The sequence below is a fragment of the Oryx dammah genome, unplaced genomic scaffold (assembly GCF_014754425.2).
Source record: "Oryx dammah isolate SB20612 unplaced genomic scaffold, SCBI_Odam_1.1 HiC_scaffold_13, whole genome shotgun sequence".
NCBI classification, from domain to species: domain Eukaryota; kingdom Metazoa; phylum Chordata; class Mammalia; order Artiodactyla; family Bovidae; genus Oryx; species Oryx dammah.
The window spans coordinates 25,451,686-25,463,748 of NW_024070197.1; the positions used below are offsets into that span (position 1 = coordinate 25,451,686).

Below are 12,063 nucleotides of genomic sequence, written 5' to 3' on the forward strand. Positions count from 1 at the left end.
AACCTCGTACAGAAATGGGGGGAAAAAAATCTAGATTATACTTTTACAAAAAGTAAAGCTTGGAGGAAAACAATCAACTAGAAGTCCACATTGTGACCTTAAAATACAAACACCTATGCCACTGAACGAAGCTTCCGCTCCACCACCTTAGCCCAAGGCAGTGGCTGGAGTCCTGGCAGTTTTCAGTGAGTGGTAAGACAGGTTTAACAGCAGCAAAAATCAAACAACCCATTGCCTACCCCAAGCACCCCCCACCCCCCACCAAAACTTCCGAACACACACTATTCTCACGTAGGATTTATTCCCTGAAGTATGTTGTGAGATGTTTGCCACGTCTGGGTCAGGGGCTTGGGAAAATGAGGACTTCTGCCTCTGTGACCACCATATGGTGCCCAGGCCCAGCTATACAGCACTGTTCCAACTCAGCTCCTCTCATCACTACACTACAGCAACACTCCATCACATTCAAAACGCCTTAGCCAAACTTGCCTTACCACCACTTATCAGGTCAGGCCGTCAAGGTTTCTTACATTTCACAGATGAGACGAAGGCTCAAGAAGGCTTAAGTGGCTCACCCAGTGGTTGACATTTCATTGTCACAACTGCTCAGTGCCAGGTCCAGTGCTGAGCTAAGGAAGTATTTGTTGGCATCATCTCATTTTAACTCAGCTGATGACTCTTATTTCCATTTAACATCAAGAAAAAAACTGTGCCTGGGGAGATGAACTTGCCTAAAGTTAAATCTTTTTTAAGTAGCAGAGACAAAACTCAGACCCCGTGGATCACACACTGAAACATGTTCCGAGTGACTCGTGTTCTTGTGGTGATGTACCAGGGAAATCGTCACATGAAGTACTTATGCCACTCTGGAATAGGTGGGTTTGTGTGTCATGGAACTGAGATATGAAAGCAGATGGCGGCATTGGGCCCAGCACATTGGGAAGTGTAATAAATTCTGCTAAATGAGGAGGAAACCTACAAAATTATTTCAACTGGGCCTTTATTTGGAGTGAGAGGTAGCTAATCTTGCTTGGATATCCAGAAATTATGGGAGACAACCAATAGGGAGAGGGAAGGGGAACAATTTAGAGGCTTACCTAGATCAGAGGTATTGTGAGCCAAAACTCACTGCCTTAAAGTCTAACACCAAAGCCATAAGGACAGACATGATGGCCAGATTATCCACTTAGTTCCACTGTATCGTCGGTAGCTCTGTGGTTTAAGAGGAGCTGTAGATTATTCACACGTTGAGTTCCCTTTCATCAGCTAATAACCTGCATGGAAATAAGGACCATGCTTCTTGTCTTTGGGATTTCTTTAAACATATAAACCAAGTCAGAATATATTTCTTAATGTAAAAAACTTTATTGCTATTTCAGCTTAAAAGGTGATCAAAAATATTTATTCTTGCCTTAACTCATAGCTTCATATTTGTCATGGAATGTGATTTCACTTATCTTCCCCTAAAGCAAGAAAAAGCAGAAAAATCCTAAAGGTGCTTTTGGTTAAGAAACTAATTCTACATACAAGTTAGAGAAAATTACAGTTCCATGCTAAAATAAAGTACTTATAAAATAACAGGTATTCCATTTTAAAACAAAGCCATGAAAAAGATATTCCATTTTATTTTATTTATTATTATTGTTATTGTTATTTTTATTTTTTTACAAACAATAGATTTGCTGCAACATGCTCTGGCTCATATTATTGAATTAAAAAATTTAACACATTTCAAAAATATCAAAAATACACTATAATGAGTCTTAGGACTACAATACGACAATGATTGCACAAAACCATAAGATATGAACTCACTGTCTGGATGACCTCCACTGCCAACAGTGAGAGAAAACCCTATAGCGTCTGGGAGAAGTGCATGAAATTTAGAATACAAGGAGCTTATGTGTGACTGAATGATCACCAAATGAGGGAAACAGAGCAGGATTTACTGTAGCTGCTTTTCTCAGTCTAGAAAGTGCTTACCCAACTATGGGGCAAAAGTCACTAACTGGAGAGAAAGATTAACTTGCCTCCATGAACCGGGGAGTCTGAGAGGCCCCGCCCACAGGGAAGTAAAAAAGTGACACAAGACAGTTCTAGAGTGATGCTGCAGACATCACTGAATGGCTTGGAGACTATTTAATAATTGGTATGTTTATCGACAACAGCCAAGTGCTCCCTTGTGGAGGTCTCTTCATTAGTGATTATTGAGTAGACAGAGGAGGGGAGCCTGTGGCTTCCAAGTACCTGCTTTTGCTGAGAGCTGACATGGAAAGAAGGGCATCATCTGATATTCAGCAGATCAGCCAAACCTAACTGGCTCCATCTCCTAGAAAATAGCACTCGCTACAAACAATTAAAATAGCACCCAATGATTACCAAGCTGCTCGTGTTGGTTCTTCTATACATCAGAAAAATGAATTCATCAACTTATTGCACATACACTCTACAGTAGTATAAGAAAGCCCTCACTTGAATGAGGAGTAATAATTCAATGACTCTATGGTATCACGGCAGCTTTATGACATACTAGCATTCAAATTTTCAAATACATTTCCAATCCATCTGGATAAGAATAAAAATACCATGGCTGCCAAGACTTGTATAGTTTCCTTTCTTCCATGGGACTCCTGGACTGCTCCCATAAGCAGGAGTTATGTTCTTTCAGAAACTCTCTTTAAACAGCTCCATTAAATGGGAGGTATACACAGGGACCTGAGAATCGTGCAGAGGCCAGGACCTCTGGGCTAGAGATCAACAGGCCTCTGCCCACCTGGGGAACGCGTCCTCTGGGCAAAGTCCTGGGAAGCAGATTACATTCACCTGGAGACAGATTACTGGCTTTCACCACCTGACAACCTAATCAGCTCACACAGTAAGTGTTATGACTTCATAGGTTAAGAGGGTTCTGTGTATTTTTGGTGATGGGCTATGGCCTTTTCATCCTCTGTTTTAACAAATAGCAATTATAGAGGGAAATGAATCAAAGGAACTTACAAAAAAAGCAATCAGTTTTGGTACAGCCTATATTAAAGATTTTCATACAACCTAACGTTTCCCGAACATAAACCTGGGACATAAACATAAAAGAACACTGGGAATTTGAAGGTTCTTCTGATTACCAAATAAATACATTTACTTTCAGTTAAGTAGTTGCATAACTGGGCTTTGTAGTGATTCCAATTAGCGTAGGGTGGGAAACAAAGAGACAAGAGACAGTTCACAAAGAACAATTTTAAAAAGACTATACTATTAAAGTGGTATCGTCCCAAAATAATTTTCATCACTATCATCTTGGGTTTTCCCTTCATTTTTCCTTCATTTCCCCCCCATTTTCCCATAAAAAAATAAGGCGGCAACACACTATTGTTCCCATCTTTCTTACAGCACCTGAACTTTGTATGAACCATATTATGTTCCCCACTTCAAATCAAGACCTGAGTTCTAAAATTTTTCAGTAGCTAACAAGTAGTTTGACACAGAAAAAAGTGTTCCTGACAATTTGGGGACTCAAATTCATATCTTAGAGAAGCTGAACACCAGACACTCATTGGTATGGAATCTTCCAAGAGTGTGTACCCCACTGACACATACACATGGGTACAGGCCTCTGAGAAGATGAGGATACCTAACTATCTGTGGAGAGGTCATCTGGTTTTCTACTACTGCTTCAGCAAAACTTAAAACCCCCAACATATGTATGTATAGATCAACCCTATCTTTAACATTTCATTTCTCATGAAACAGATTAAAAATGATTCTACTCTATTTTCTTTTTAATTGTCAAAGTATTCTAAAAGTTCAAAGCACATTCCCCATTGGGTAAAATTAAGCAATGTCAAAACTCTGTAGGAAAAGGCAATGGAACAGAAATATGGAAGGAACTGCATTTTGCTAGGCTTACATGGAATGTGCAAAAAAAAAAAAATCAGTAAACCAGGTTTTCTGTAAGCTTAGGATTTTTCTCAATCAAGTTTTTCAGAAATTGAGCCCAGTACTGTCAAGCCATGTGAGGTGGATAAGCATTTTCAGAAGACTCTGTTAACCACTAAAAGTTGAAACTTCAACTCACTCCTAATGTTTTAGAAAACCATCTCTAGGCTCGAGAATGAGAGAAGGAACTTGTCTAACTGGAAGCTCCATCCATCCATCTGTTCTCATTCAGCCTCAGTTTATTCAGAGTCATCTGCTGTAACTCTAGGTTACCTGGATGTGAGAAGCAGCATCAGCCTTGGGCCCTGTGTACTAGAAGGCTGACTGCCATCTCCACCTCATGTTATGCAAAGAAGCCAATCTCCAAATGCCTCTCTTGTGATCTTCTGGGAGATTCCTAGCAGGTGTCGCATTTGTCAGTTATTCTCTTTTTGTGATTTGGGGGAAGTAGTCTTGTTCCTCACCCCTTCCCCATCTTCATCCCCCAAAGAAGATCCTACTCCCCCGTTTCTCAGGAACTTTCACAGTCTGACATCCAACAGTCCATTTCCCAGGGCCCTTTCTCGTACCCTCACAGCTGGCTCCAACTCCCGATGATCATCCTGCCTATGGACAAAGGATCCGGGCTGCCTCTAAGAAGATTGGCTCGAGTGCAGATTTGAAAATAAAAAGTTCACAGTCAGTGGAAAGTGCTCTCATTACATCACAAACATAAATTATTTGTTTGATTGGTTCTACATTTCCAATAAACATCATTTCAATAGGCTGTATTCTCGTAGAGAAGAAGGAAAAGCCATGTGACTAGTCACATCACATCCCATCAGGTTGAGATAGGTGATTTCTCTGTCACAGAGATCCATCAGCAGCAATCAGTAAAAGGAACCAATCTTCAGTTATTCCTCCACAGAAATAGTCCCTTTCCTGCCCAGGCAGGCAAATTCTCAAAATTATCCTAGGAGAGAAAGGGTTAATGGCAGGTGGTAGGACTGATACAGAGTGATGCCTGCCTGCTCCCCAGGAACCCTGGGGATCCCTATGCAGGTTAAATGTGAAACTTAACACTGATGGTGTTGACTAGCTTATCCAGAGCAAGACCCTGACAGCTCTCACCATTTCCACCTCTGAGATCCAGCCCCCTCTCATCTGTGGTTTAGAGATAGAGGCAGAACGCCCCTGGCAGGGTCCCCTACCCTACACCACGCAGCCTCGTGCGATGCCATGGCCCCTGGGGGAGGACTACAGAGCCGTGTCAAACTCCTCCGGGAGCTCGGTCCGATCCTCTTCACCGGGCTCAGGCTCGTGCCTGCTTTCCTGGTGGTGTTTCATTTGTTCCTTCACTTCTTCTTCTAGGTCACGAGGTATGACAAACTGGTCCTCTGGCTCCAGCTGAGTGGGGGCAGCAAAATAGCCGGTTTTCTTCTTGGGTGCTTCAGTGGCCACCTCGATGAGGTTCAGGCTGTCTTCCAGGGGGACGATAGAGCCATTGGAGAGCTTCTTTCCATAGAGACAGGAAGTGGAGGGAGACTTCTGTAACTCTGTCCGGTCTTTACTCACTGGCAGGAGGATGCCACTGTTCACACTGTTCTGTCTTCGGATCCCAAATAACGATCCTCTAGCACGGTCCTCAGGGTACGGGGCAGGAGAATTCTCTGGAAGTGTAGGCGAGTTCTCAAGATCCCTCCCCCGACAGCAGTGGATATCTACTTCTACTTCTACCTTGCTGCCGTTTGTCATGACCCCTTCTACCGGCTGATCATCATCACTGTCCAGGCCGTTGTCAGACTGGTTACTCGAGAAAGTTGCACAAGAGGGCTGGCGCTGGAACACCACCGAAGTAGGTGCCGGGTGGAGGCTGCATCGCCTCTCTGGCCTCGGAAGCAAGCCAGCATCCAGGCCAACAGTGTTATGTTCATCAGAAGCAGTGGACCCCACCTCGCTGCTCACCTCTGAAGTGGACATCTCGCTACTGAACTCAGAGGCAATACCACTACTGGAGGAAGGAGTGGTCGGCTTGGGCGGGTCCTTGATGATGGAGGTTGAAGCAAAACCCATAGGACCTAGGAGAGTGAGCCCATTCATTTCACAAGTACAGCCTTCCTCACCAATGTTCAAATAAACCACCATCGCCCCCACATTGTCCTGACAACCATAGCTCTGGGCTAATGTGCACAGCTTCTTGGCAGCTGCTAATGGGTCTTGCACATGGCGTACTGCGTTGACCGCTTCTGTATATGACAAGTGTTCCCACAATGCTTTGTTTCCCAGAATCAGCAGCTCATCCTGAATGGTGAGTGGAGTGGAAGATATGTGGGGCTTGGGGAGGATCCAAGGGTAGAGGTATGTACAGCCCAGCAGCCGGGTACAGCAGGTCACCCCATTCACTTTGTTGTCCTAGAGATAAGCAGAATGCAAACTTTGAGAAACAAGCAACAGTGACACACAATTTTATATCTTTCCAGATCACAACACTTAGGGCTCTACAATAAAATAGAGTTGACATGTTATATGGTTTTCTCCTAGAGTCTGTGTAATTTTAAGTGGATTTACAAAAAATAAATGTATAGAATTCCGAAAGGACAGAATATCAAATGGGTATTATACCACAAAGAGTTGAGAGAACTGAGTTAAAACCAATAAAAACTAAGTGGTTAAAAGGCACCTCCATCAAAAGATATTCGCTCTAACATTAAGTATAGGCCTCAGCATGTTCTTAAATAGAGACACATCTGTTAGGAAAATAATGAGCAAAACTATCATTAATTCTCCATCACTCGTATTCTGGCAGGGGCCAAAACTCAGATGGGTCACTAAAAATGACTTCTCATTTAAAAGCAGAGTTGGGGGATTTTTCTGGTAGTTCAGTGGTTAAGACTCCACACTACCAGTCCAGGGGGCCCAGATTCGATCCCTGGTGCAACTAAGACCCAGCACAGCCAAATAAATAAATAACAAAGGCAGAGTTGGGACTGAAAGTTGGGACTGAAGATATTAACTGGGTAAGAGAATCTTTATAGCTAAAGCACTGAATAATCCCTGAAGTCATTTGGCCTAGAAAAGGAAAGTCTGAATCCATGGCATAATTTACCTACTCTCTAAGGGTCATATTAAGAATGATATAATTCTAAACTCAGAGGAAAAGGAATAACCCTGGTTGCAAGCTGGGCATGTTCATCTGCCAGATGCTTCATACTGATTTCTTAATAGAAAACCAAACAAAACCACCTAAGCCCTCAATATATTAATTTCATAGCTGCAGTCATTCTTTGGGTGAAAATCCTGGCACTCTTATTTATCAGAACTTGTCACAAACTCAAAATTTATAATTTTATTTTCCTCATCTGTGAAATAAAAATAAAAGCACTTCTTTCATGGGGGTTATTGTGAAGGTTAAACAAAACAATGAAAGTACAATGCTTAAGCAGGTAACAAACAAACAATACATGTCTATAATTATAAAAATGTTTCCTACTTGTTTAGGATTCCCTAAGAAAAATCTTAACAGCATTAATTAAATTATGTAATAGACTAATCAAATAAAAAAACTTATCTTTTATCTTTCATTTGTTCTGACTGAAAAACCCTCCTAAGATCACAGTTCCAGAATCTTCATAGATAGCATCAACCACATTAAAAGGATAATTTTTTGGTTTTGTGCTTCCTTGGATGGAATCTTTTAGACAGTCCTTACTGTAAAATTCTGACAGGACAGCCCAGAAGTGGACCCACACAAATAAGACTCCACTGATCTTTGACAAGGAGCTAAGGCAGTTTGCTGCTGGGACAACTGGACATTTACATGTCAAAAAAAACAAAAAAACAAAACTGGACATGGAGCAAGTTACACTTACTAAAAAAAAATTAATTCAAAATAAATCACAGATCTAAACGTAAAAGACAAAACTTCTAGAAGACAACACAGAAGAAAATCTAGGTGACTTTGGGTTGGGCAATGAGTTTTTAAATACAATACCATAAGCATGACCCATGAGGAAGAAAATTGGTAACTGGGACTTCATTAAACTAAAAACTTCTGCTCTGCAAAAGATACTACTAAAAGAATGAAAGACATGCCACAGACTGAGAAAATATTTGCAAAACATTTCTGATAAGGACTTGTATCCAAAATACACAAAGAACTCAACAGTCAAGAAATAAACAATTAAATATGGGCACAAGATCTGAACAAAATTCTGCTTTGCTTTGCAGTAAACAATGTTCACATGTAATTGCTAAAGTCTCTTTGAAAGCAAAAGTCCTATGCTAACTTCTGAAAAAGGAGAAGAGTTATGAAATACTACAAATATTGATGCTTCTTTATTAAAAAAACAAAAAACAGAATATATTCAGCCATAAACAGGAAAACTACTGTGAAACTTTACACTTCAGAACAGGGATGTCAAACTATAAAACTTTTTCTTCTTGTGTTTTGGAATAAGAAATCAGATGAAAATTAACCAAGGAGGACATTTACATTTATTTTACATGTTAGGTATAAGTCTAAAGACCACAATTTAGGATTTTTCATTTTTAATTACTTTGCTCTTACTTTCTGCTAGTCATTAGCTGCTCATTAGATTTTCTTCTCTTACTATTATCTGGATTGAGTACAATTTACAAGGCTTGATAGGAAGAAAATGGACTTTCATTGTTCTATGTAGAATAGCATTCATTGGATTTGAGGAGTAGAAGTGAGTGGTGGAGAGTAAGATTTACCTCTGTTATGATGGCTTTTTGGTCCTTCACCCTCTGAGCCTCCTCTGGATCCTGTTCCAGGCTGAAGACTTTAGAGAGTGGCACTGGCTTCCCACCTCGACACAGGATTGCTTGGCATGTGCCAACATTAGCCACAGTCAAGCTAAAGCTATTCATTGGATCGGCAGTGTCAGGACGGATGTAACAAAGGAGAGCCGAAGAGCCTAGTTTCTGGCCAGCCATTCCCAATTTCCTGTTTAGAAAGAAAAGAAAATGAAAACACAGCTAGTTTTAGAAGAAAGCAGCAGTCCTTCATATCCAAGACTTCCTCGTTTTTCTGTTGACCATGAACCCACCTCACCCTCATCCATCTTGATATGAGTGATGATGGTGAAGAGAGCTTTGCCTTCTACTCTTGGCTAAGAAATTTTATCAAAAGGGTGGGGGCAGAGAAGACAATGAAGAGGTAACTTTCTCTACTGCTTCTGATTGATCATAATCAGCAATAACCTAACTCAGTGGCTTCCAACTGAAGCAAATCAGAATCACCTGAAGTGCCTGTTAAGTTTCTGATTCAGTGGGGAAAGGGCTGGCCCAGTAATCTACCTTCCAGCAAGTTTCTGGTGATGCTGAGGCTTCTGGTCCTAGAACAACACTCTGAACCACTTACTTGGGTTGTAAGTTCCCCAAAAGAAGGCCCATAGTTTTCCTTCTATTTCTCCCATGCACATGGTGTCTATCCCCAACCCCCAACACTTGGTACACAATGCTAAGCACAGAACAGATGCTATCAGAAAGATCTGGTTTCAGATTCCAGCTCTCCCATTTATGGACTATAGGTCTTCAGCAAGTTAATGCTCCAAGAAATTTTTCCGATTAAAATACTCACCTCCTCGGCTTATTTAGAAAATTAAAGATACAGTATGAAAAATGCTTGGAACTGTGCCCAGCTCTTGGGAAGTGCCTCATAAATTGAGTTTCCTTTCCCAAATGCTTTATTTTGCCAAGTCCCTAGGCTCAATTCTATTACTGAAAAATAAGACTTCTTTCCCAAAATCTTTGTGTTATAATGACAGGTGAAACCAGCCTGGGCTCCAGGCTGTTCCATCTGAACACTGAGTATGCAAAAGGTCACTCTCTCAGTTGTACGTATGCTTTAAGCAGCCCACCTGCTGGGCAAGATGCTCTATTAGCTACAAAGAGTTTTCAACAGTTTGGTTTATAGGGTGTTTGCCTTTAAGTGGCTTAAGCTTCAGCGAGGAGATTAGTTGATAAATCCTCAATAAGTATTTTAAAAACAAGAATCTGATGAGTGCTTAACCTCTGTAGGTCACTGACCCTTAGGAGAATCTTACAGAGGCTTAACCACCTTCCTTCCCCCAAATGCACATAACACATACATAACACATGCTGTCTGGGCTTTCCAGATTCTCAGCAACCTTTGGTTTCAAGAGAGAAAACAAACAGCTCCCACAGGCTCTGTAAAGAGCCACAGTCCCCATGTTCCATGCTGATGGACAGAACGGTCATGAGACAAAAATCAAGATCTCACCTTGCTCCTGTACTTATAATTGAGACCCAGACCAACCCACCTGCTTACCTGTGAGATACCAAGAAGGTATTAGCCATGAAAACTGTGTCATTTGTTGACTGCTGCACCTCTTCCAAAAGCACATCAGCCATGGTACACTGGAGAAGGCGAGGGAGCTCCTCGTTCCGGTCACCATCAAACATGCCGTACACAGCTCCCACCCCCTCTGCAAAGTTATCCACAGCTAGAGCAGACACACATAACCTATCACAGAAACAGAAGAAAGACAGAGAAAGTCAGTGGCAAAGCATTCTTCTCCAGGGAGCCTTCTTTAAAAAAGGAAGGGAATTCCCTAGCAGTCCCTGTGGTTAGGACTCACTTCTAACACAGAGAACACAAGTTTGATCCCTGGTCAGAAAACTAAGATCTTGTATGCCATGTGGTGCAGCCAAAAAATTAAACATTAAGTGCTGATTGAGAGTGGAGAAGAATAGTGGTAAATCCCCATCTACACATGAAAAAAGGGTTACACAGAAGATAAGTAGGCAACATCTTAAAGAGTTGATCTCATAAGAAATGGAGGAATTCAGCCACATTCAGGAGCAGTACATATTACCTTTGCAATGTTACAGAAGGCTAGAAAGATGTTTTTTCTCAGTAGTGATAAAGGCCTACTATCGACACCCTTCAGTCAAAGACTTCCCCAAAGTGTACAACACACCTGTAGCTCAACAAGTTGGGTTTATCATATAACAATGAGAGAAAGCACACCATGGGACTCAAGAGTATATTAGTGGGTATTGGAAAAAACCTAGTACAGGATTTGGAAAAAAACCTAGGATTTGGGTTTGGCTGGATCACTTTGGGGAAACTCTAACAAAGTGGGGGGGTGATACTAGATTGGGTGCTGTCAGAAAGCAGAGCTATTCTGGGACTTCCCTGTTGGTCCAGTGGTTAACAATCTGCCTTCTAAGGCAGGGAGTACAGTTTTGATCCTCAGTCAGGGACCTGCCTCACGGTGCAGCCAAAAATTTTAAAATACACATATTAATAAGAAATTTCAAATCCTGAAAGATGATGGTGCACTCAATATGCCACCAAATTTGGAAAACTCAGCAGTGGCCACAGGACTGAAAAAGGTCAGTTTTCATTCCAATCCCTAAGAAAGCCAATGCCAAAGAATGCTCAAACTACCACACAATTGCACTCATCTCACATGCCAGTAAAGTAATGCAGCAAAATTCTCCAAGCCAGGCTTCAGCAATACGTGAACCGTGAACTTCCAGATGTTCACGCTGGTTTTAGAAAAGGCAGAGGAACCAGAGATCAAATTGCCAACATCCGCTGGATCATGGAAAAAGCAAGGGAGTTCCATAAAAACATCTATTTCTGCTTGATTGACTATGCCAAAGCCTTTGACTGTGTGGATCACAATAAACTGTGGAAAATTCTGAAAGAGATGGGAATACCAGAGCACCTGACCTGCCTCTTGAGAAACCTATATGCAGGTCAGGAAGCAACAGTTAGAACTGGACATGGAACAACAGACTGGTTCCAAATAGGAAAAGGAGTACGTCAAGGCTGTATATTGTCACCCTGCTTATTTAACTTCTATGCAGAGTACGTCATGAGAAACACTGGGTTGGAAGAATCACAAGCTGGAATCAAGATTGCCAGGAGAGATATCAATAACCTCAGATATGCAGATGACACCACCCTTATGGCAGAAAGTGAAGAGGAACTAAAAAGCCTCTTGATGAAAGTGAAAGAGGAGAGTGAAAAAGTTGACTTAAAGCTCAACATTCAGAAAACGAAGATCATGGCATCTGGTCCCATCACTTCATGGGAAATAGATGGGGAAATAGTGGAAACAGTGTCAGACTTTATTTTTTGGGACTCCAAAATCA

The 12,063-nt window shown here is 41.5% G+C and overlaps 1 protein-coding gene across 1 annotated transcript in view; it reads right to left on the reverse strand.

The window, feature by feature from the left end:
* Positions 1-1,342: 1,342 nt before the first annotated feature.
* The window catches only part of PHLPP2 (PH domain and leucine rich repeat protein phosphatase 2), a 62,629-nt gene continuing 51,908 nt past the window's right edge, over positions 1,343-12,063 (reverse strand). Inside the window, exons 17-19 of the mRNA XM_040253170.1 lie at positions 10,226-10,420; positions 8,647-8,878; positions 1,343-6,324 (exon numbers count right to left, since the gene is read on the reverse strand). Coding sequence (XP_040109104.1) covers positions 5,170-6,324; positions 8,647-8,878; positions 10,226-10,420 — 1,582 coding nt within the window. The 3' untranslated portion in view covers positions 1,343-5,169. The remainder of the gene's footprint in view (positions 6,325-8,646; positions 8,879-10,225; positions 10,421-12,063) is intronic.